This window comes from Phyllobates terribilis, unplaced genomic scaffold (assembly GCF_046119375.1).
Source record: "Phyllobates terribilis strain yellow unplaced genomic scaffold, ASM4611937v1 Scaffold_2__4_contigs__length_985480577, whole genome shotgun sequence".
NCBI classification, from domain to species: Eukaryota; Metazoa; Chordata; class Amphibia; order Anura; family Dendrobatidae; genus Phyllobates; species Phyllobates terribilis.
Window position 1 is genome coordinate 813,816,706 of NW_027362762.1, and position 26,161 is coordinate 813,842,866.

At 45.7% G+C, this 26,161-nt stretch overlaps 1 protein-coding gene across 2 annotated transcripts in view; it reads left to right on the forward strand.

Annotated features, from left to right (window-relative positions):
- Positions 1–9,273: 9,273 nt before the first annotated feature.
- MKS1 (MKS transition zone complex subunit 1) overlaps positions 9,274–26,161 on the forward strand; it is a 45,528-nt gene continuing 28,640 nt past the window's right edge. For both annotated transcript variants that reach the window (XR_012297242.1, XM_073667624.1), the window contains exons 1-8: positions 9,274–9,421; positions 9,492–9,610; positions 10,487–10,554; positions 12,152–12,307; positions 12,801–12,898; positions 21,784–21,912; positions 22,731–22,835; positions 23,123–23,231. Coding sequence is in view for 1 of the 2 variants with exons in the window: in XM_073667624.1 (XP_073523725.1) it covers positions 9,345–9,421; positions 9,492–9,610; positions 10,487–10,554; positions 12,152–12,307; positions 12,801–12,898; positions 21,784–21,912; positions 22,731–22,835; positions 23,123–23,231 (861 nt within the window). In the remaining variant the exon portion in view is untranslated. The remainder of the gene's footprint in view (positions 9,422–9,491; positions 9,611–10,486; positions 10,555–12,151; positions 12,308–12,800; positions 12,899–21,783; positions 21,913–22,730; positions 22,836–23,122; positions 23,232–26,161) is intronic.

Genomic DNA, 26,161 nt, shown 5'->3' on the forward strand with positions numbered 1-26,161 from the left:
CCTCCTAGTCTGGTCTAGTGTCACCCTGTCTCAACTACCGTCCCTATATTTCCTCTTCAGCAATCAATGCACGTGTACCAGTCTTTCCCTGGCGTATGGCTAAGGTTAGGGATGGGAGGAGATGAGCACTAGTCGATCTCCACTAAACTCTATAGACAACAAGGATAGACAAACAGGGGGAGAATGCTTAGCTTTAGACGACTCCAGACAAATGCAAACTCGGCCTCATGCTCCAGAGAGGACGAAGTACTGCTCTTGCTAAGCCTTCACAAGTAGAAATGAATATAGCCGGCACCTCCCTCTCAGACACACCAGGTATATATACACCTAGGCCAGGGAGCTAATTACCAGAGGGAGGTAGCCACTAGGTCCTAGAGACAGCCTCTCATCTAAGAAGATGTCTGTACTTCCAAACGTAGAGATCTCCTGCAACCAACTGCAGGGCGACTGTCTGTTACCTCTGATACACACGTGACAGCGTCCCCTGGTCCATTGATGGGTTCTTCTGTGTTTTCCGGGCATTTGCTGGAATAGGGAGGGGACGCTTCTGAGTTCGGAAGTTGGTCCAGAGGTGACTTAGCACACTGGCGCTTCTGGGGCAGAGGAGTCCACCAGGAGCACATGCGCACTGCCAACCACTTCTGGGAGAATGGCCAGATGTGATGTGACACGCTGAGGACTGTGCACTTTGCATGTTCAGAAGGTGGAACCGGTGTACAGCTGGTTGGAGGTCGAGGTGAGCCCATCTCCAATTGGCATAGGACCCCACCCGCCTCCCTTTTTCTCTCCTCTGTTCTTGGATGTAAAAGGGATGCAGTGACTCCTTTCAGAGGGCAGTGGATTCACAGCTACTGAAGTGGCAGTATGAGCGCTCTAGGGATGCCCAGCGATGATGCCCTAAATGACGTAAAATTAGCTTCTTGCACGGTAGTTGCCAAGGTATAGGATGGGGTACTAATATTGTACTTTATGTACGGATTGGTTGTTATTGAGATATTCCTTAGGATAAAAGCACGAACAAAGAAAGTTAAAGCCAGCACCAAAAACCTGTGTGTTTCTTCAGGCAATTATATTTAGACAGAGCAATCATGACCAGAAGTACTGGGTGCTCACCTGATAAAAACCATAAAAATTGCAAAAAAAGAACATAGTGGCACTCACCAGTCCAATTAAAATCCAACGTTTTTATACATCACATAAAACCTTCTGCAGGGGAGAGCGAAGCACATGGGATGGACATGTGCTTCACACTCCCCTGCAGCCAGTTTTAATGTGTTGTCTTGAATAAAAACGTTGGATTTTAATCGGGCCGGTGAGTGCCATTATGTTTTTCTTTTTTTTTGCAATATTCCTTAGGATAAGCCTAGAAAGGCTACAGCAAAGAGTAAAAACAGGGAATGTGGCTTATGTAAAGAAAGGTTGCCCAATTCGTACACTAAGAGGCTCTGTCGCTGTCACGGGTGTGTCAGAAGTGACAAGACAGTTGCCCTGCAGTTGGTTGCAGGAGATCTCTACGTTTGGCATTACAGACATCTTCTTAGAGGCTGTCTCTCTAGGACCCAACGGCTACCTTCCTCTGGCTACCCTGCCTGGGTGTATAAATACCTGCTGTGTTTCAGAGGGAGGTGCCGGCGATATTCATTATTACTTGTGAAGGCTTTAGCAAGAGAAGTACTTCATCCTCTCTGGAGCTTGAGGCCGTGTGCGCATTTGTCGGGAGTCGTCTAAATATAAGAAATTTCCCCCTGTTTGTGTACCATTGTTGTCTATAGTGTTTAGTGGAGATCTACTAGTGCTCGTCTCCTCCCTTCCCTAGCCTTAGCCATATGCCAGGAAAAGACAGGGTGAGGCACGCGTGCAGCTAATGGTGAAGAGCCAATATAGGGACTTTAGGGGAGACTGGGTGACGCTAGTTCAACCTAGGAGGTCTCCACTTACCCCCTTTCCCTAGTGTCTGGGCTCCCTTTCCCTCTTCCCTTTGTGTTGCACTAAGTCTTTCCCACACCTTGCGTGACAGTCGATCCTGTATTGAGAAAACAGTAGCTGAAAAGTCTCCATCCTTGTTTCAGGATATTAAATCATTGATCAAGGAAGAAGTTAGGAAAGAGATGCGTCAGATCAACGCTCCCTCTTCAAGTAAACGCCAAATCGATGTTGAAACCAGTGCTGAGGAACAATAAGAAGATTCCACTGAATTATGTTTAATCATATTTTATTGAGAAGAATTCTTCATAAAGGCAGTAAAGAACAGTCAAGTAGTGAACATAAAGCCATGCTGGGCTTAAAAGGGTTTTCCCACAAATAAAAGTTCTTTTTAATCAATAGATCTTGGAATGATAATAAGTTCCACAATTGGATGTGTTTTAAATAAAATGTTCCTGTGCGGAGATAATCTTATAAATGTGCCCCTGCTGTGTACTGTGTAATGGCGGTGTCTGACCATGTACGAAACATGGTCTGATCATACCACATCTCCTAGGCAGGGGAGGAAGCAAAAAAGAGACATTTCAGCACGGAATTGCAGCTGATTCTTTCTCTGAAGTAAAACATTGTTTAAAAACAGGCAGAAAATGTTTTACCTCACAAAAAGAATCAACTTTGATCCCATGCTGTCCTGTCTGTATACTCTTTTGCTTCCTCATCTGCCCAGGAGATGTGGTATGATCAGACCATGTTCTTGTATGGTCAGACACAGCCATTACACAGTACACAGCAGGGGCACATTTATAAGATTATCTCAGTACAGGAACATTTTATTTAAACACATTCAATTGTGGAAATTATTATTATTCCAAGATCTATTGATTAAAATGACCTTTCTTTCGTGGGAAAACCCATTTAATTATAAATCAAGCTTTCAGTAGTATAAAAAAGGAATTTCTTTATATCGTATACAGTGGTGTGAAAAAGTGTTTGACCCCTTCATGATTTCTTATTCTTTTGCATGTTTGTCACACTTAAATGTTTCAGATCACAAAACATATTTAAATATTAGAGAAAGATAACACAAGTAAACACAAAATGCAGTTTTTAAGTGAAGTTCTTTATTATTAAGGGAAAAAGAAATCCAAACCTACAGGGCCCTGTGTGAAAAAGTGATTTGCCCCCCCCCCCCCCCCCCATAAAACATAAATTAACTGTGGTTTATCACATCTTTGTGAAGCTGAGTTCAATTTCCCTAGCCAGACACAGGCCTGATTACTGCCACACCTGTTCTCAATCAAGAAATCACTTAAATAGGACCTGCCTGACAAAGTGAAGTAGACCAAAAGATCCTCAAAAGCTAGACATCATGCTGCGTTCCAAAGAAATTCAGGAACAAATGAGAAACAAAGTAATTGAGATCTATCAGTCTGGAAAAGGTTATAAAGCCATGTCATAGCCGATGAACTCCTTTCACCTCACTGATGTCAGCTTGAGCATAGTGAGAACTTTCCCACGCCGCTCCCGCTGACGTCCGTGAGGTGAACGGAGTTCATCTGCTATTAACTCTGCTCACCTTATTTACGTCACCGTGAGGCACTGATGCTGCGCTATCATATGCAGCTCAGTGTCTCTGCTGGATGGCAGGCTGAATGGTCGCATCATGCCACCATTCAGCAAGGCATCTAGATGTAGCAGAGCTAGAGTCGTCGCGGGACAAATGAATTATCTTCTCGTAAGAGAGGTGAGAAATATGGTGGTTTATTATTTTTTCTTCACTAATAAATGGGTAAAAGAGGGCTGGAGTGTTTATTTCAAATAAAGGTGTCAGTGTCTTTATTTCTATTAAAGGACTTTATTATTGCTGTGTATTATTTACAATTGGACTATGTGGTTACTAATGGGGGCACGTTATAGATGCCTCTCCATTTCTAACCCTTGTGTTTGATGTCAGATGCCAATACAAAGCTGACATCAACCCCAATACTATTACCCTACTTGCCACCACACCAGGGCAAGTGGGAAGAGCGGCGGCTAAGTACTAGAATTGGCGCCTCTTATGGATGCGCCATTTCTGGGGTGGCTGAAAGCTGATTTTTTTAGTCTGGGAGGGGGCCAACATCCATTGCCCCTTCCTAGCCTATTAATATCAGCCTGGAGCTGTCTGCCTAGTCTTTGCATGTTATTAATTATAGGGGGGATCCCATGTCATTTTTTGGGGGTCCCCCATTTTAATAGCCAGTAAAGACTAAGTATTCATCTGTGATCTGATATTAATAGCCTGGGAAGCTCCATGTTTATTGCCCCCTTCCCAGGCTATAAGCATCAGCCCCCCAGCTGTCGGCTTTCCCTCAGCTGGTTATTCAAATTTTGGGGGAACCCATGCCATTTTTTTCATTAATTTATTTATCAATTAAATTCATGTACAGTAAGCTACACACACAAAACATTGATTATATATCTCACTCACATATTTCTATCTATCTAATCTATATATTTATTGAGAAATAGTTTTCAAAGTAAATATCTTTAAATGACATAGAGAATTACTCTATGCAAAAGCTAATGTTAAAATCGCATTGCATACGGATTGCATACACATGTCATTCGGATGTCATACGGATGCTAGGTGAGGAAAATTGCATTGTACTCGCATAACACTTGCATGACACTCGTCCAACTTTTCAGGAACAACATCGGACCGATTTTATTATCACTGGTAGGTATAAGCCTTTACTCTGTTTCCCATGCTTGTAAAAAGCCTGGGGTTGTTGTAGATGATGTCTGATTTAGGAGGCCATAAATCAGTGAGATCACATGAGATGGAGGTGACCCCTGTAAAAACAATCTCCCAAAAGGAGTTAAAAAAGGAGGCAAGGAAGGTATGGAACACTGTCACCCCTCCCTCACCCACCAACAAAGGATCTCATCTGTTCATATTCCAACCAGGACAATTTTTGTGGGGGATCTTGGTTTTGGATCTCTTCAAAGCAAAGAACCTCAGAACCAATCAGAATATGATAACCGTGTATCCGCGTCTGAGCTCCATCCTAGGAATTTATCTCTATTGATGCCTGGAAGGAAGTCAGGGTTAGAGAATATAGGAGTTAAGGGATTATAAGAATTTATGAGGCCTTTTTTCTGTCTTATTTTATTCAATATCTTTAAAGTAGCTTTGATTAATAACCCTTGTGCAGCTATAGGTACTTTATCTTTGGATTCAGCCCAAGGCAAATAATTGAAAGGTGAATGAGAGCACTCCTGTTCTATTATGACCCACTGATTGGAGTGAAAATGCCAATCGATGAGTCTAACTAATAAGGCGGCTTGATGATATAATGGTAAATCCAGGAGTCCTGTACCTCTCATGGTTCTAGGCAGGGCCGCCACTAGGAATTTCTGGGCCCAATACTGGCAACATTTTTGGGCCCTCTTGAGACTCCGCCCAGGCTCCACCCCAGATCCGCCTCCACCCCTCGAACCTTCCACAGTCCCACAGCCCACTCTTGGAAAAACTCCTCTTCCGCACCACGTCGTCACAAATCTCACATTAACAGTTCCCATCGAACACCAGATCACATACATAGCCATCAGCTTTTGTTTTGGCCAAAAGATTTTTTAAGCCACCACCACGACAAGGTAGACTCTTTTGGCCAGGCCCTACTCTACTCTAACCTATTAAACATTTCTTAAAATATCCAATACTATTTTTAGGTATATTTTAATTTATTTTTATTTAAGGGAACTCATCATATACATTTTTTAAAATGACCAATAATACCACATAAAAGGAACAAATACCGTCACACCATGACCAAACCACACATTACCACCACATAGTAACCAATAATATCACATACAAGGGACAAATACCACCACAACGTGACCAGACCACATATTACCACCATATAGTGACCAATAATTTCATATACAAGGGACAAATGCCGCCACACCGTGACCAGACCACATATTACCACCACATAGTGACCAAATAATATCACATACAAGGAACAAATACAGATACACCATGGCCAGACCACATATTAACATCACATAGTAACCGAATAATACCACATACAAGGAACAAATATCGCTACACTGTGACCAGACAACATGTCACCACCACATAGAGACTGAATAATATCAAATACAAGGGACAAATACCGTCACACGATGGCGAACCACATATTACCACCACATAGTGACCATTCCTAGCCCCACATTCATCTTCTCATTCCTGGCACCATATCCGTCATGTGTTCTCATTCCTGGCACCACATCCATCATGTCTCCCTGTCCTCCATATTGCGGCTTTTCACAAAAAAAAAGTTTCTCCTTACCTGGCCGTGGTCCAGCGTAGGCCTCGTCCTTCTTCATATGTGGCGCGGACGCGACAGTGACGATCTAAGCCGCCAACGTCAGCGGCCGGCTCCTGATTGGCTGGCAGCTGTCAACTATTGTGGTGCAGGAAGCTGGTGGTTTCCTGAATGGCAATATATTTCAACTGAATGTGCGCCCGAGGACATATGTTCAGTTAAACACTAAACCGGCCCAACCCATCCCTGCAGCATAGTGAACAGAAGCAAAAGGGGGGGGGGCTGGACTGGGTGAGACATGCTGCAAGCGCAGGACCAGCGTCAGCACCCGGCACACCCGGGCAAGTGCTGGGGTCCTGAGCAGGCGGGGGGGCCCACTCACCGTAGGGCACCCCGGCGTGCTATGGGACCCGTGAGCGGTGCGGAGCCGGTGTCAGCGCCCGCTCCCCCCGCTTGCTCAGGACCCTGGCACAATACTTACCTCTCCCCGTGCCTCCACAGCAGCTCCGGTCTCTTCCGCGGCTGCTGCACTGTGACATCTCAGGTCAGAGGGCGTGGTCTTTACACCGCGCTCTCTCTTGAGCCGTCACAGGCAGCGCAGAGCGGGAAGACGCCGGTGTGGGTGAGGGGTCCGGAGCAGCAGCAGCAGGTGAGAAGTGAGGAGTATTTGATTTTTTTTTTATATGTATTGAGGCATGGGGCATTATATAGTGGGGGGGGACAAGCGACATCCTGCATGGGGCATTATATGGGGGGGGGGACAAGTGACATTCTGCATGGGGCATTATATGGGGGGGGACAAGTGATATCCTGCATGGGGCATTTTATGGGGGGGAGGTGACATCCTGCATGGGGCATTATAAGGGGGGGACAAGCGACATCCTTCATGGGGCATTATATGGGGGGGGACAAGTGACATTCTGCATGGGGCATTATAAGGGGGGGGACAAGTGACATCCTGCATAGGGCATTATATGGGGGGGGTGACATCCTGCATGGGGCATTATAAGGGAGGGAGAGGTGACATCCTGCATGGGGCATTATATGGGAGGGAGGTGACATCCTGCTTGGGGCATTATATGGGGGGGAGGTGACATCCTGCATGGGGCATTATATGGGGGGAGAGATGACATCCTGCATGGGGCATTATATGGGGGGAAAGGTGACATCCTGCATGGGGCATTATATGGGGGGAGAGGTGACATCCTGCATGGGGCATTATATGGGGGGAGAGGTGACATCCTGCATTGGGCATTATATGGGGGGAGAGGTGACATCCTGCATGGGGCATTATATGGGGGGAGAGATGACATCCTACTTCGGGCATTATATGGGGGGGGAGATGAAATCCTGCATAGGGCATTATATGGGGGGGAGAGGTGACATCCTGCATGGGGCATTATATGGGGGGGGAGAGTGACATCCTACATGGGGCATTATATGGGGGGGAGAGGTGACATCCTGCATGGGGCATTATATGGGGGGGAGAGGTGACATCCTGCTTGGGGCATTATATGGTGGGGGAGAGGTGACATCCTGCATGGGGCATTATAAGGGGGGGGGAGGTTACATCCTGCATGGGGCATTATATAGGGGGAGAGGTGAGATCCTGCATGGGGCATTATATGGGGGGAGAGGTGACATCCTGCATGGGCCATTATAAGGGGGGGGTGACATCCTGCATGGGGCATTATGTGGGGGCCAGTATTCTGTATGGAGTGTTATAAGGGGGCCAGTATCCTCCATGGAGCTTTATATGGGAGCCACTATCCTGTATGGAGCATTATATGGGGACCAGTATCCTGTATGGAGCGTTATATGGGGACCAGTATCCTGTATGGAGCGTTATATGGGGACCAGTATCCTGTATGGAGCGTTATATGGGGACCAGTATTCTGTATGGAGCGTTATATGGGGACCAGTATTCTGTATGCAGCTTTATATGGGGGACAGTATCCTGTATGGAGCATTATATGGGGACCAGTATCCTGTATGGAGCGTTATATGGGGACCAGTATCCTGTATGAAGCATTATATGGGGACCAGTATTCTGTATGGAGCATTATATGGGGACCAGTATTCTGTATGGAGCGTTATATGGGGACCAGTATCATGTATGAAGCATTATATGGGGACCAGTATTCTGTATGGAGCATTATATGGGGACCAGTATTCTGTATGGAGCGTTATATGGGGACCAGTATTCTGTATGGAGCGTTATATGGGGACCAGTATTCTGCATGGAGCAATATATGGGGCCCATAATACTGTATGGAGGACTATGTGGTGCCCATAATACTGTATGGAGGACTATACTGTCCGGTCTGTACTGTGCGTTGAGAGAATTCGTCGGTTTCTGAGCTATTGTAGAATTTACAATAGATATCACTCATGTAATGTAACAGGTGAAATCTTTGCATTGTACTATACCTATATTTCTCTGCGGTATCTGTGCATCATGAATCATGGTATGTGTTAAAGGGGCCCACTGAGACTCGTTCGCCCAGGGCCCACAAAAACCTGGAGCCGGCCCTGTGCAAGTGTGTCTCACCCAGTCCGGACCACCCTCTTTCTTGCTGCTCACCGGGCCCCATACACCAGTAAGGGTAGTAATGTACCAATCACTATTATGGGTTAGCAGTGCTGTCCAGTTTCGCTGTTTCCTATGCCAATCTGACGATTTAAACAGAGAATTTAAACCCTGGTACAGCCCCTTTAACCACCTTTACAGTCATGTTTTCCCCAATGCAATAATGTACCCGGTATTTAAAGGGCATCGGCACCTAGAGGGACCGGTGAGGAATGTTCTTATCAGTGGAGTGCGGTTGGCCTTCCATGCAGGAAGACAAGGGCACTGATCTGGGCTCTGTATCGTGCACCCTGGTGACCCTGATAACAGTCTCCCATCACTCCCAGATGACGCTCTCAGGACTCAGTACTAGCCTATTGTCATTCGGATTTCTACCCGCAGAGGGCGCATTTGTTTACAAGGAACAAAGCCGTCGTGACAGAATGATCATCCCATTTGTTCTGGACGTGGTGACGATAGGACCGGTGAGCGCGCACGTCGCTGTTACCTGGGAGACGAGGACGCGCAGGTCCGTGATGGCGGAGGAATGGACCCAGGACTCCGGGGAGGCGGTGTACAGGTCCCGGGACCCCATCAAGAACCTGAAGATCCGGTAAGGGAGCGGTGACGCCGTATAGTGGTCGTAGTTATCATTGAGCAGCCGGTGACGTGTGTTTCTGCAGGGTAAAGCTGCAGCGGGTGTCTCCGGTCAGTGCCCTGGTGCAGCGGGTACAGGAGCAGCAGGAGGAGGGAGGCAGAGGGGACATCGCGCTGCGGACCCTGAACTCCAACACTGGCACCAGTAAGTATAAAGGAAAGCATCACTGGGACCAGTCATATATAGGGACTGATCACTGGGACCAGTCATATATAGGGACTGATCACTGGGACCAGTAAGTATAAAGGAAAGCATCACAGGGACCAGTCATATATAGGGACTGATCACAGGGACCAGTCATATATAGGGACTGATCACTGGGACCAGTAATATATAGGGACTGATCACTGGGACCAATGATATATAGGGACTGATCACTGGGACCAGTAAGTATAAAGGAAAGCATCACAGGGACCAGTCATATATAGGGACTGATCACTGGGACCAGTAATATATAGGGACTGATCACTGGGACCAGTAATATATAGGGACTGATCACTCGGACCAGTAAGTATAAAGGAAAGCATCACAGGGACCAGTCCTATATAGGGACTGATCACTGGGACCAGTCATATATAGGGACTGATCACTGGGACCAGTAATATATAGGGAATTATCACTGGGACCAGTTATATATAGGGACTGATCACTGGGACCAGTAATATATAGGGACTAATCACTGGGACCAGTAATATATAGGGACTGATCACTGGGACCAGTAATATGTAGGGACTGATCACTGGGACCAGTAATATATAGGGACTGATCACTGGGACCAGTAATATGTAGGGACTGATCACTGGGACCAGTAATATGTAGGGACTGATCACTGGGACCAGTAATATATAGGGACTGATCACTGGGACCAGTAATATATAGGGACTGATCACTGGGACCAGTAATGTATAGGGACTGATCCCTTTAATGTTGTGACCGACCATTAGATGTTATTCTGACTGCTCTGATTCACGTTTTCTCCTTTCCTTTCTTCCTCCCCTCCATCTTAACTTGAAAATATAGGTGGATACCGAGCTGGTGATGACGATGAAGAAGTTGTGATATCCTGGCAGGAGAAGCTTTTTAGTGCGGTACTTTATTTCTAAATGTCTTTTTCTTCAGCCATATTTGAGGACTATTTTGTCCCTGTATTTTTTTGCATAGGGAAGAAAAATGTAAGTGAGACATAATAAGGTGTGGGGTCACTCAGCAGGTAGAGGCAGACTGATCGTCTGTGCCTGATCTCTATCTAGCGGACATCACCCCTATACGCAGAGTAACTACACATCCTCCCATAGTGGACTGTTTAATGCACCTTGTGTGTACAATGAGTCTTCCAGTCGGCCTGTTGGCTTGGATTTGACCACGTAGCCCAATTCCCATGCTTTGAGGTCACACTTGTACGAGGATTGGCACTTGCTTGTCTTTTCTGAATACAAATTACATTTAAAGAGGTTGTCTCAACACAGTAAGGCTCGTTATTATCCTCACACATCCATCATCTGATAGCTGAAGATACAGCCGGTGGCTAAAGGGTATAACCAGACATTTATGACCTAGCCACAGGATATGCCATAAGTGTGTGATAGATGGGGGTCCTACCTGTTTAGAGGACATGGACCTGTCTCACGCTGCTGGGAATGGAGTGGTGTCTGCTAATGTGATGTTCTCTCTACTTCTATGGGATTTGTAATAAATAGCTGAACTAACATGCAAGCTCGGCTCTTCATGGTGGCACAAGACAAGACCCCATTCTGGAGATAGGTGTGGGACCTATATCAGTCCCATAATTATAATATATCCAAAACGTCAGTAACGTGTGTGCCTCTTAGGGTATGTGCACACGTTAAGTATTTGCTACAGACATTTCTGCACCAAAAACGTGTTTCTTGGCAGTAAAAATGTGTTTTTAATGTGATGCATATTTTCACAGTCATTAAAATGGATGAATCAACAAGCTACAGATATGAAACTGCTTCAAATCTTAAGGAAAAGCTAAACAGCATGTGCGTTAGATTTGAGGACTCTCATTCACTCTGCTGATACTGTAAAATAAAGCCTACAAGAAACAAAATGAACATAAACCCTGCTGTAATGTGCAAAAATAGCATAAAAGCCATCCCACCACGGCACGGTGACCCTATTCGGGACGGTCCTACACTGTCTAATATTAAAACCTTACCATGTGTCAAAGTTGGAGGGAGCAGCAGAAAAAAATAACCCTAATCATTTGTATCATACCCATAACCTAGGGGGATAGTTCTATATTGTCTCCATTGTCATATATTTTAAATTCACATTTTAACTTGTTTAATTAAAATATATATTTTAGTCTAAATTACCCTTACTATGTTCTCATGTGTCAAAGTTGACCTCATTGTGTGAATAAGGGCAGACAAAGGACCGGGTAAAAACGCAACGTGTGCACTTATCAATGATCAGGAAATGTATTATTACATGGGAGCAATTCCGTTTGCCAAAACAAGAACCACTGGGGGGCGGGGTCCATTCCTGAATTTACTTTTGGGGTGTAATATATACTAATTTAACCCTTGGCTGTATGACAACAGTTGTGTAATATATGCGTAAGTTAAGGGATAAATATAAACTATGTTAGAACTATATATAAAATCCATTTCTTGTTCAGATCATTATTCTTAAATGCCTTTTGTCATCTAATTGATCCAGTTTGAATATGAGCTGTATAGAAATGAAGCGGCTTGTTGCACCCCCCTGGACCGGCAGTATCATCAGGACATCTTATCTTCAGAGCGGGGAGGAGGACGGAAGAATACGCGTATCTTTACTTACACAGATTATGACCGATACACCAACCTAGAGGAGGTAAACCAAATAAATTGCATTTTTGGCAACGGTATGAGTACATAATGCAATTCCTACAAATAAGCTTTGTTTTTTTTGGTGGGAAAGACGGTTGTAATACATGATCGCTCACTAGTATGATTGGGAATCGTGCCTTTTTTTCCTGAATTTTTGGTGATCACAGCTGGGGTCGTATATGCTCGACATGCGACCATCAACCAACATGTCATCATTTCGAGAAATGTTTGTCCAGATGAGGCAACTCTCTTTAATTGAAAAGGAAAAATGTTTTTTTTGCATTCACTCTCCTGCCCAAAATTGAAATTTCCTGCATGGATTTTGGAGCTGGTGAATGGTCAAACTCGCAAAACAATGGTAAACGTGTATGTGACACTTGGAAATGCCAGTCCTAAAGCAATACATGTGATTATTTGTGGATTTAGGATATACCTCATGTATTCTGTGCTTTATTTGAGCTATCAGTTGTACTGACGGCCATTCTTCCTTTGCTCAGCACTGTCAGTCAGTGACCACCTCTGACCAAGAAACGCCCACGTTCTTGGCTGATCGTATGGCAAATGTCAGGAGACGACGGCAAGACAAAAGATCAATGTAAGTGGCAGTTACAGTAAGTTTATTAGAGGGAAAAGTGGGGGAGCATGTGCAAGTTTTACTAAGCAGACTTGTCAGATGTCTGCTTTGACAATAAGAGTCTCCTGTTTTCACCCAACTTGTTGGACATTTTAATAGGAGACCTTAAGGGGGTTTTCCCATGAACAAAGTACATTTTAATCAATACATCTTGAAATACAGAAGGTTCTCACAGCTGCTGCTTTTTGAGGTAACACATACAAGTGCTTCTCACTAAATTAGAATATCATCAAAAAGTTAATTTATTTCAGTACTTCAATGCAAAAATTGAAACTCATATATTATATATAGTCATTACAAACAGAGTGAACTATTTCAAGTGTTTATTTCTGTTAATGTTGATGATTATTGCTTATAGCCAAAGAAAACATCAAAAGTCATTATCTCAGTAAATTAGAATACTTTATAACAACAGCTTCAAAAATGATTTTAAAATCCGAAATATCCTACTGAAATGTATGTTCAGTAAATGCGCTCAATACTTGCTCGGGCTCCTTTTGCATCAATTACTGCATCAATGCGGCGTGGCATGGAGGCGATCAGCCTGTGGCACTGCTGAGGTGTTATGGAAGCCCAGGTTGCTTTGATAGCAGCCTTCAGCTCGTCTACATTGTTGGGTCTGGTGTCTCTCATCTTCCTCTTGACAATACCCCATAGATTCTCTATGGGGTTAAGGTCAGGTGAGTTTGCTGGCCAATCAAGCACAGTGATACTGTTGTTTGTAAACCAGGTATTGGTACTTTTGGCAGTGTGGACAGGTGCCAAGTCCTGCTGGAGAATGATATTTCATCTCCAAAAAGCTTGTCGGCAGAGGGAAGCATGAAGTGCTCTAAAATTTCCTGGTAGACGGCTGCGCTGACTTTGATCTTGATAAAACACAGTGGTCCTACACCAGCAGATGACATGGCTCCTCAAACCATCACTGATTGTGGAAACTTCACACTGCACCTCAAGCAGCTTGGATTGTGGCCTCTCCACTCTTCCTCTATACTCTGGGACCATGATTTCCAAATGAAATGCAAAATTTACTTTCATCTGAAAACAACCCCTTGGACCACTGAGCAACAGTTCAGGTCTTTTTCTCCTTGGCCCAGGTAAGACGCTTCTGGCGTTGTCTATTGGTCATGAGTGGCTTGACACAAGGAATGCGACACTTGTAGCCCACGTCCTGGATACGTCTGTGGGTGGTGGCTCTTGAAACAATGACTCCAGCAGCAGTCCACTCCTTGTGAATCTCCCCCAAATTTTTGAATGGCCTTTTCTTAACAATCCTTTCAAGGCTGCGGTTAGACCCGGTTGCTTGTGCACCTTTTTCTACCACACTTTTTCTTTCCACTCAACTTTCCATTAATATGCTTGGATACAGCACTCTGTGAACAGCCAGCTTCTTTAGCAATGACCTTTTGTGGCTTACCCTCCTTGTGGAGTGTGTCAATGACTCCCTTCTGGACATCTGTCAAGTCAGCAGTCTTCCCCCATGATTGTGGAGCCTACTGAAACAGACTGAGGGACCTTTTTAAACGCATCGGAAGCCTTTGCAGGTGTTTTTTGTTAATCTAATTTACTGAGATAATGTCTTTTGTGTTTTCATTTGCTGTAAGTCATAATCATCATGATCAGATCGCCTGTATGTAGCAGATTTGCTCACTTGCTATGAGCGCCAACCACTGGGCGGCACTCATAGCAATCTGGACATGACAGCCACAGGGGTCTGCTGCAGACCCCGGGTTGTCATGCTACCGATGGGCGGGGTAAGTGACGATCTTCCGGCGCGGCGATGTTAAAAAATGCCGCTGTCTGAGATTGACAGCGGCATTTAACTAGTTAACAGCCGCGGGTGGATCACTATTCCATCCGCGGCTGTTGCGGGCACATGTCTGCTGTATAAATCAGCTGACATGTGCCCGGTTTAGCGCGGGCTCAGCGCTGGAGCTCACATGCAGACAGTGTTGTATTATTGCTGCAATACAGCAGAGCTCAGAGAGCTGCAAAAATGTGTTTGCAAGAAGAAAAATTTTATTTCTCCTGTTCTGTTACTTACTTGTCTCACACTGGTAACTCCCCCTTCTTGTAAAATAAGCTCTGGAGGCAGAGTCATCTTCCAGGCAACGTCCTCCCCATGACCTGCAAGAGGTCATTTACATAAAGTGATAAAATATGATTCCTCAACAAGAAGACATCTGATATCAGGCATACAGGGATCGCTGTCCTCAGCAGTCTATAACCTGTATGCCCATATTAATAGTTTAGATAGGTCAAATGTGGTTACAGATTCCCTTTAAGGAGCTGTCTGTTGTATAGCCTCCTCCTAAACTGCAGTTTGAGGTGCCTTTTGCTACCCTGCTGGCCCTTGTTAAAAGGACATGTAGGCAATCAGTAACTAGCCTAGTTAGTGGTGCTGAGTTTTAAATGGTCATTCTTGCATTCACCCTCATTTTCTGAAGACCAACTTGGCTAACGCCACTGCTGAACTCTGATTCAGGAGGCTGCGTGCTGTGTTAACTTTTTATGGACATCTAGTAGTTGACTAAAAACCCACTTTCTTATACACATGGGCATGTATAGGGGATCTGTCACCAGATTCTCTCGATGGTTTCACTGGGGGAGACAGGAAAAATGTGCCTCCTGGAGGCTAACACTAAAGAATACATCTTAGGACTCGCTGGCATGAGTGTATAAATTGGACAAGTGCAATACAATGTTTTATCGAATAGCCCTTGGACCAATATTATACTATGGGCCAGTGTATATCTGCTATTTTTTTTCTCATGCTGATTCGGAGCACACACACCTATACAAGTCTATTGGTGCAGGGCAAACAGACTGCACTCGGATGTTATTCAAGTGCAGTGCGATATACGCGCTCAGAGAAAATGAAGAAGATGGAGAAATTAAGTTCTTTGTCTTCTCCACACCTGTTATACAATTCTCTCTTGCAAGAGAATCGGATCACAGTAAACTGACACTTTACTCACTCTCTGATCAGAGTATGAGCCGGGTGGCCTGATTCTCTCGCATGAGAGAATCGGCTCGTGTGACCCCGGCCTTAGGAAAAAAAGCTGGCTTCTCCCCACCTGGGCCGCTAACATTCAATTATTCAGTTTAGCTTCGTGTCATTTGGTAGCCGACATGGGTCTGAGAAGCAGACCTGTCTTAGCCTTGATTAGGCAAGTTGGGAACTAACTTTTTTCTCTTCCTTTGTTCTTCAACTTGGGCTGTGGCTCAAATTTTTAATAGGATGGGTAAGAAAGTCACTCTGCTTCACCCCACAGAGTGATGGAGAGTACAGCTAGCCTGTATCCCCTCTTGTCGTTATGGCAGGATGGTGTACCTTGACACAGTTTTCGATCTGGTACCTAACGCGTTTTTTTTATTTTGCCTTTGACTTCAACCCACTAGCCTGCCCACCATAGCTTGGCATATTTGCATGGAGTGGAAGATGAAGCCCGGACTTCCTGACGCCTATCCACCGGATCAAGCTTCTTCTGGACAGTTAATGTAGGTCCCTTGCTGTGGCCCTGCGTTGTGCTGGCTTCTCTGTGGTGGTTTTTCTGTGGCGTCCCGGTGTCAGGGTCCTATCCTGGCGCCCAGGGTCTCCCTCTGTGGCCGCACCTGCTGTCGTTTCACTGCATCCCCATTCTTCCATCTCACTCTCTGCGCCCCTCCTCCCACGGCCGGCAGCATAACTCAGCACACCCGGGCAAGTGCCAAGGACCTGGACAAACTGGGGGGCCCACTCGCCGTCGGGAACACTGTCCTTGCCACATGCCGGTCACCGCACGTTGGCATCCATTTTGTGCTCGGTCAGGTCCTGCTCTTGGGGGCATACCCATCCTGCTGCTGCCCATCACTTCCTCCTTATGGACGTGCGGCAGCAGCGGGAAGCGGATAATGCTCCGTGAGATTCCAACAAGGAAGTAGCAGGGAGGACACCCTCACGCCTCACCTCAGGCAGCAGTGCGACGTCGTCCTCCCCCTTCCTTGGTTTTTTGAGTCAGCATTTAGTGGATACAGCTTGGTAGGTCAGTTTGCACACATCAACAAGAGAGTACTTTGACCTCAGTAGGGTCTGTTTCTGATGAACCACAGGTCTCTGACCGTGTCCTAGGTGAGTCAAACCTATTGACAGAGCCCTTTTGGTTTGGCGAAGTTGCAAGACTTCTGTGTGCTTCTTTAACTTTTAACTTTGTCTCTGGAAGAGACCTCTCAGCTTAGTGTATTCCTCAAGCAGTCCAGGTAGCCCTGCTCTAACTTTTCTGGCTGGAGGATCATAGTTGCCTTTTGGTTAATGATTTCAACCTTTAGCAGGGACATTTCCTCTAATTCTAGACCCAGGGGTGACTGCTTCACTCAGTTAGATTTTTTTTTTGCTTTGCAGTGCAGGATGCTGGCCAGTCACACTCATATAGGCTTCTTCAGCTATTAGGAGTCTTTTGTTCGTGGTATCTTAGACAATTGATCACATATACCGGGTTTAACGCGTCCTGAGCCCTAGAGTTGAGTCACCCATATTCCCTTGACAGTCTGACCTTTTTGCTAGTGAGCTTCATTTTTTCAGGGAGTCCCCTAGATTCTCTGCCCTTGTGGAGGCATTGTCCCTGAGTAGGGCGCCACTTTTAGATGCATTTAGTGGATATTTTAATCTCCCTTTGAGGCAGCTACTTCAATACTTTGGTTCATCTCTTTATGATATCTCGGTCTCCACCTTATCCTAGTCCTTTTCACCTACATTCCTTGATGGCTGGGTTAGAGAATACTAGCAGGGTTTCCATCTTTTCACCTCCTAAGGGAGCGCTGGCCAGGTCCGTCTTATTTGAGCATTAAGGCAGTTCGTTCAGACAATAGACTTTTGTTGTGTTGCCTGGATCGCCAGGGCTTTTGAAGATTTTACTTCTTTAATGGTCTCCCAAAAAGCCTACCTCCTTCCCTAGTAGTTTTCTCCGGTAAGTGATGGGTCAGGGCAGAGGTCTGAGCTCTTTTACATTTCAGGGGAATGTTGGTCTTTCTCTATCAGGGCAGGGTTATGCTTCCCGAGCTCGGACTAAAGATTTTGAATGTCTGCTAAGCTCAGGATTCCTCCGATTGAGTCCAGGACTCCCATTCTTCGCTGTAGATGGGGCAATACCCATAGCATCTAGATAGACCTTTCCCAACAGATTCCTCTTCTACCCAATTTCTTGGTTATATAATTTACTGGCAGGACTGTTTGGTCTGCAGTTTGGAAGGCTTCAGGCCTTTTCGATTAGGTATGTCTGACTATGATTAGGGAACAAGGGCCTTAGTAGTCACGTGTCCATCATTACGTTTCTTGTTCTTAGGTAAGAACCTATCGGCAGTGCTCCTACAGAGATATCCTCTTTTTTTACATTTTTGCTTGGCTGTCTTGAGCCAGGGTTGACTCCCAAGTTCCTGCATTGGCGATCGTGATACAGCAGAACTTGACTTGTAAGCCATTGGTCAGGACTTCTTGCCTGGGCAGGGCAAACTCAGGTCCATCGTATTGTCCCCCCTGGATCTTGGTGACTTCTTTCTGATCTTGCACCCCCTTTCCCGTCAATCATGGATATCTCTCCATTTCTTATTTCGAGCAGTGTGATTTTTTCCTCAGCCTAATGAGGAGATTGCTCTCCTTTAAGCACTTCACTCCTCATCTGCTGAAGAGGTTCTTACACAATCTGACGTAGTCAGAGGTATTCAGCTCTGCCTGACTCTCACAGCTCTGTTTGGACATTCGGTTGCTTTGTGGGTCATCCCCATTTGCTCTGGCAGATGTTAAGCCCGAGTCTCACATAGCAAGATCGCTAGCGAGATCGTTGCTGTGTCACGGTTTTGGTGACGCAACAGCGACCTCACCAGCGATGTCGCTATGTGTGACACTTTGCAGCGATCAGGCCCCTGCTGTGAGGTCGCTGATCGCTGCAAAGTGTCCTGGACCATTTTTTGGTCGTTGCCCTCGCGCTGGTCAGCACACATCGCTGTGTGTGACCAGCGGGAGCAGCGATCAGACTGGTGACCATGGTAAACATCAGGTTACTAGGGGCACACTCGCACCTAGTAACCCGATGTTTACCATGGTTACCACTTTGCTACAGTGAGCGGGAGGTTACCGCTCACTTTAGCAGGCTGGTAACCATGATAAACATTGGGTTACTAGGGGCACACGCACACCTAGTAACCCGTTGTTTATCATGGTTACGAGCCTGCTAAAGTGAGCGGTAACCTCCCGCTCACTGTAGCAGAGTGGTAACCCTGGTAAACATCGGGTTACTAGGTGCGCGTGTGCCCCTAGTAACCCGATGTTTACCATGGTTACCAGCCTGCTCCTGCTTCAGCAGCAGGCTGGTAACCAGGAGCAGGACATCGTGGAAAGATTCTTTCCACGATGTCGCTGCTCCCCTGATCGTTGGTGAGCCTGCCTGTTTGACAGCTCACCAGCGACCACATAGCGACGCAGCAACGATCCCTGACAGGTCGTATCGTTGTCGGGATCGTTGCAGCGTCGCTAGGTGTGACGGGGCTTTAAGACCCCATCTAAGGCTACCATTGTTCTCTAGTTTCAGTCTGCCAATGAAGAAGGTCGGGCTAAGCTAGGATGTCCCTGCTGGGCAATGCTCTCTCCCCTCGTGGGGTAAAATCCACCTTACGCCTCTAGGTTTCTGTTCTTCTATTCCATAGAGCCACTACTTAGTTTTCTGTCCAAATCTTTGTGGAGCTCTAACCTTTTGCGCTTAACGATGCAAGTCTTAGCAGAAGGTACTACAAGCGGCAGCTGCTCAGGTAGTAACCTGAGAGATTTCTGTTCTTCCTTTTGCAGTACGGGTGTTACTTTTACCACAGCAGGTACAGCTTTAGGACTTCTCATGGTTCCTGTGTTCCCCAATGAAGCAACCGAGAAACCAAGATTTTTGGTACTCGCCATAAAATCTCTTTCTTGTAGCCTTCATTGGGGTACACAGCATCCTCCCTTGGGGGAAAGAGGGGTGAGGAATTTCTTGGTTTGCTCATCCTACTACTTTTGCACTAACTGAATAACTGGGGGTCCGCTGCCCAGGTGTAGCCTGGTGGGCAGGAGTCAGCTTCTTTTTCTAAGATGTGTTCTTACTGTCAGCCTCCTAGTTGCAGCATGTTAACCCATGGTTCCTGTGTCCCTTAATGAAGGCTATGAGATAGAGATTTTATGGTAAGTACCAACAATCTTTATTTACTGTACAAACTACATACATAATTTAATTTCAAGGACCTGAAAAGACTGGTGTACTTTATGTCCGTGTTAGAATGATTGTAAGTCCATGGTAGAATGATTGTAAAATCCTGAAAACCTGAGTCCAGCTAAAGAGTTGGGGGAACTCATGAGTCTAAGTGTACTCGATCTCGGCTCACCCAGCCTGACTGGAAGCTGCTGCTGGTACTGAGGTCTTGGCAGCAGAAGAGGAGGAGGGACACTGAGGAGCTGTAAATCAAGCTAGTTGTTCAGAGATTAATGGGATTATACAGCCATTTTGACAATGATGTCTAAAGTAAGTACTCTAGCTTTATCAGGTCTGATAGATTTCTGTTACGGTTTATAGTTTGTATTGTGAAATCTGGTGACAGATTCACTTTAAGCGTTTAATACCTTGCAAGGATATGTTGCCATGTTATAAAGTAATGGGATCGTTGAGAAATGAAGGGGCTGCAGCACTGGTATAGAGTTGTATCCTCGCCTAAGTTTTCCTTTCTTTCCTCATTCCCCCCATTTATTTGTATTGGACAGTGTTGCGGTTCCATGACAATGGGTGCTGGTGTAGCAGGGCTGTGTGTGCGCGGGCGCGCATGCAGCAGGGCTGTGTGCGCGCGGGCGCGCATATGTAGCTGGGTTGTGTGCGCGCGGGCGCGCATGGAGCAGGGCTGTGTGCGCGCGGGCGCTCATGGAGCAGGGCTGTGTGCGCTGGCGCTCATGGAGCAGGACTGTGTGCGCGCGGGCGCTCATGGAGCAGGGCTGTGTGCGCGCGGGCGCTCATGGAGCAGGGCTGTGTGCGCTGGCGCTCATGGAGCAGGACTGTGTGCGCGCGGGCGCGCATGGAGCAGGGCTGTGTGTGCTATGCAGCAGAGCTGTATGTTTGTGTCTATGTAGCAGGGCTTTGTATGTAGCAGGGTTGTTTGTATGTAGCAGAGCTGTGTGTGCATATACAGCAGAGCAGAGTGTTTGTGTACTTTGCAAGCAGCAGTTGTGTATATGTGTGTGTGATGCAGAGAGTGTGCATAATGTGAGTGCTATAAAGCTACTTGTGTATACATTAAAAAGAGTGATATTTACCCCTCCACTTCTTTACACTAACAGGGAAGTTTTAATCAAAAGGAAATGTGTTTATCCTATTTTATATTAACCCTTACATTTCATAATAAGGTGCATCCTGTAGTCCAAAAATATGGTACTTGGATAGATATAGATATGTATTCCCCCATAAGGTCATAAATGCTTTATGAGGAACATTCTTTTTTTTTCTTCTTTTAATTTTGTTGTTATCCATTGAATTTGAGCATTCATAGAAGCCTTAGTTGGTGCCTCTACTCACTGGCAGAGCTGAACCCAGCACCTTTGCCCTGCCAGGGTCCAGTAGAGGCACCGACACTGCTGCTATTTCAGCTCACTACATAGCAGACATTGGGCTCTGTATCGACTCAAAGAGAGAAGTTATAACTTGCTGGATTAAAGGCGCTGTAAATCTGCACTGTATATTACCAACTGTGCGGGAATAAAGCCCAGGGCCAAGCACTGTAGACTTAGGGCGCTTGGTCGGTATTAGGCCAGTGTTTTATCTACAGTCTTAACCTGTGAACTAAACTATTTCTGGACTATTTTATAGGGATGGAGTTGGGATACGCAATCGTCTTGTCACATGGAAACCATCAGAGGAGTTTGTAAAAGTGAATCACATTATTAATACACCTGTGCAGACGATGTACATCATGGCCGATTTAGGACCAAGTGGAAAGTGAGTTTTCCACCTCATACCATTGCAAACTTGTGTACTGCCATATAGAATGTCTTATAAGTATATACTGTAGAATTGCTTGTATTTATAGCCACTACCTATAGAGGACATGTTACGGCAGTCAAGGCTTATTCTGGATGCAAGATAAATCAGAGTATAAATTAACAGTAGACATGCACTAGACTATTAAAGGTAGTCTGTCACCGGGTTTTTGCTGCCTCATCTGAGAGCATCATGATGTGGGGACAGAGACCCTGATTCCAGCAGTATAGTATACTGGGTGCAGCAGTTGTAATAAAATCACAGTCTTCTCTGCTGCAAAACTAGCAGTGCTCTGAATGCTGAGTTGTGTGTAACCTCGCCCACATCCCTGATTAGCAGCTTTCTGTTAATATACATTGTACACAGAAAGCTGCTAATCAGTGGTGGGGGCGAGGTTACACAGATTAGCTGGACTGTGTTGCATGCGGCGGTGGCCTTTAGCAGGCACCCGGCTGCCATGGCAAACCATTGGTGACCCGCGATCACGTTGCAGGGGGCCGGAATGTTTTCATTTTAAGTGCCACTGCGAGAGTTTGACAGCAGCATGTAGATGGTCAACAGCAGTGATCTAAGCTCAGCTCCAGTTGCTGCTATTAGATGTAGATGCGAGCCAGGTAATATAGCCATAGCCATTTTGTGTGCGCCAATTGGAAATCTGTGCATGCGCGTTTACTGAGATCATTATCGTTTTATATATTTAACGGGAAACTGCCAGCATACTGCAATTATATAAACTGTTTTACTATCATAATCTCATATATGCATTCATTGCACAGATTAGGATTGAAGGAGAATGAACATGTTCTTTGTACTATACGTGTGGACAGTAATGGAGTCATCACTTTAAAACCTGACGTCACTGGAACTAAAGGGCCATACAGGTAACCCAAGGGACTTATGTTACATTAAAACCTCTAAATGTCTAACTTGCACTTTTAAAGAAGTACTGCCATGGTACAAAATAGAATTAGGAAATGGACCAACATTATTGTTTGCACCCCATCTCTATTCTCCTTTGACCGATTTATGGCTTTGCAAGGAAGGTGCTATTTATTTATTTCATAGAACCCTTTTATTTTGTGGACCCGAATAAGTGATGTTCCTAATATTGTATAGATGTAAGGGTACTTGGGCCTCTGTTACACCTCTTTGCTGCCCTTGTCTTAAGGCTGGAGGTGGAGACTCAGAAGCGGGAACTATGGAGGTACTCTGTGCAGCATGTCTCGGAGTCAGTCCAACAAGAAGAGCAGGAGCGGGAAGAGATTCTCTATAGAGATGTGAGTAAATGCTAAAGGGTTATCCTCCATAATTATTCACTATAAATCTGATTGGTGAGTGTCTAATGCCTGAGATCCACACCGCTGCTGAGAAATGGGGTCTCGGAGACCCATATGTATGGAGTGGTAGTAAACAAGTGTGACCATCTCCATTCACTTCTATAGGTCTATGGGAGCAGTATTGCGCATTTGCGACCCCATCTCCCATAGGCTACAAATGTAGTGGTGGTCACTGATGCACATTAAACTGTAATGGTAGAAAAATTACCTGTATCACGCATCCAAATATTATACATTGATCTGCGGCTAAGCAAAATTTTCAAGACTGAACACAAGCTTTTTAGTTTACACTTTGATCACAATATATAGGCCCCCTCCTATGATAAGGTAGCACCACTAAGTGTGCCCATACTCTATTAGGCTGGTTTTACACGTCCGTATATTTCCGGTACCAGAGATATCCGTGTGTCTGTGTGTGTCCCACGTGTGGCAACCTTGTGCCGCATCAGGAGCACACGTACCCGCGCCTGGGAATCAGTGCTACAGTTAGCTCTGTTCCCATGCGCCGGATGCTGAACACTACCCTCATCATGGTTCTCTGCCGGCGCTGCGATCAGCACCAGCAGGGACAATGATGATAGTAGTAGTGTCTGCTCCCTCAGTGTCCCTGTGTAAAAATAAGAATAAAATAATAAAATCCATATACTCACCTAAGTGTTCTCCGCTGTAATCTATGCGACCGATCAGCAGAGGAACCGGGGAGAAGGAGCCGCTCCAGCGAGCAGGCCCTAGACCTCTGCTAAGCTCAGGAGTGGTGTCCTGTCACTCACTGAGCGCAGCTCTGGAGCTGCTCCAGCCCATTCTCCCCGGCTCCTCTGCTGATTGGTCGCATGGATTACAGCGGGAGACGCTTAGATGAGTATATGGATTTTATTATTTTAATCTTATTTTTACACAGGGACACTACGGGAGCAGACACTACTACCCTCATCATTGTCCCTGCTGGTGATGATCGCAGCGCCGGCAGGGAACCATGATGAGGGCAGTGTTCAGCACCCGGCACTTGGGAACAGCGCTAACTGTAGCACTGATTCCCAGGCACCGGTACGTGTCACACTGATAACACACGGATGTCATCCATGTGTGTTCAGCGTGAGACACTTTTGCGGACCTTGCATCTGCAAAAAAACGGACATGTCAGCGTGTGGAGCACACGGACACACTGACATGTGCACTGATCCATAGATTTGAATGGGTCTGCTTGTGTCAGTGTCTCCAGTACATGTGGAAACTGTCACCACACGTACTAGAAACACGGACATGTGAAAGAGCCCTTAGGTATGGTGCTGCATGGTAGCAACCACAAAACTGTGCCACCAGGGGGAGTGAATCCAAAAGCCCCACACCACTCATGCTGCTATGCAAAGCCCTATGGCTCTGGGTCACACCACCCCATAGACACAGCACCAAAACAACATTGGCTGCTGCTCAGCACTAGTAAAACTGAACTAAAATCCTCACCTTCTGTGTGTTCTCAGGCAAAAAGTTTAGATCAAATTAGGCAAAACTCTTTTCAGTCTCCTGCTAATTTAAAAACATCTGGGCCAAATGGGTGGAATGCTGGCACCAAGGAAAACATAAAAAGATGTGTAGACAGACTACACAATATTCCATAACTGTAGGAAAAAAGTTTTGGACTTTTTTCACATCCAAATATTATACATGAATCTACTGCAGCCAAATTTTCAAAAATGAACATGAGGTGCTTAGTTAACATGATCAGAATGTATAAGCCCACTGCCACGTCACAGCAAACCTCTGAATGGGTCCCTAATCTATTAGGTATGTCGAACTCCGCTTTTACACCACCGTGCCAACCGCGCTAAAGCACTACAGAAACATTTGCCCGGGACCCGCGTTCCAGCCATCGGTGAAGGTCCCAGTGGTTGAATCCCTACTGATCATACAATTACCCCCTCTCCTGCTGAGCAATCAATCACAGCCCTCTGAAGTAGTCCCATGAATGTGCTGTATGTATTCACCCTTATCAGTGCAAACTTTCAGTTCTCTTATTTTTTCAAGCCTGTGGAAAGGTGATAAATGTGCTCTTAAGGAAACCAATGCTGCTGTCTATATACTGTACATTAGGGCTGATTAACGGCACATTTCTTTGTTCTTAGAGGGAACACATCCCAAATACAGCAGCCATAGGAGACCGTCAGATCAGCCATTGGTGTTCGACCATATCTCCTATGCTGTGACTGGTTTTCCAGTTCACAGCTGTGGGGGAAGCCAGGCGCCATTTTATTGGAGCCCAGAGTTGTGCCCAGACACAATTTTTCCCTGTCGCCGCTCACACAGTGTTCAGCGGGCGGTAGGATGCAGTGGCAGTGAGCACAGGTTGGCAGCCTTGCATTTTACATACCAGGCTACTGAGCTGTTCTTACTGTTGGAAGAAGTTACCTCTACTGCCCTGCTCTGAGCAGTGAGAACAGGGCTGCGGCAGTGACTTCTTCAAGATATGAGAACAGCTCGGTATTAGTAGTACAATGTCAGGCTACCGACTTGTGTTCATCGCTGCTATGACCGCAGTGTTCAGAGCACAGCTGAGAAATCATTGCGCTGCTGTTCCATGAACACTGACTTAGCTCTGCTCAGTCAGTATAAGCCTCATTCAGACGTCCCTACAGTACAGACATTTGAATGAGGCTTTACACTGGTAGTATTAGATGCATGGCTCTGTTCAATCACGTGTGACAGTCTGTGTATCTAATCCTATTAATCCAATTATGTGTGATACAGTCCGCTGAGCTGTTTATCTAATCTCATCATGTGTGATACAGTCCGCTGAGACGTGTATCTAATCCTATCATGTGTGATACAGTCCTCTGAGACATGTATTAAATCCCATCATGTGTGATACGGTCCGC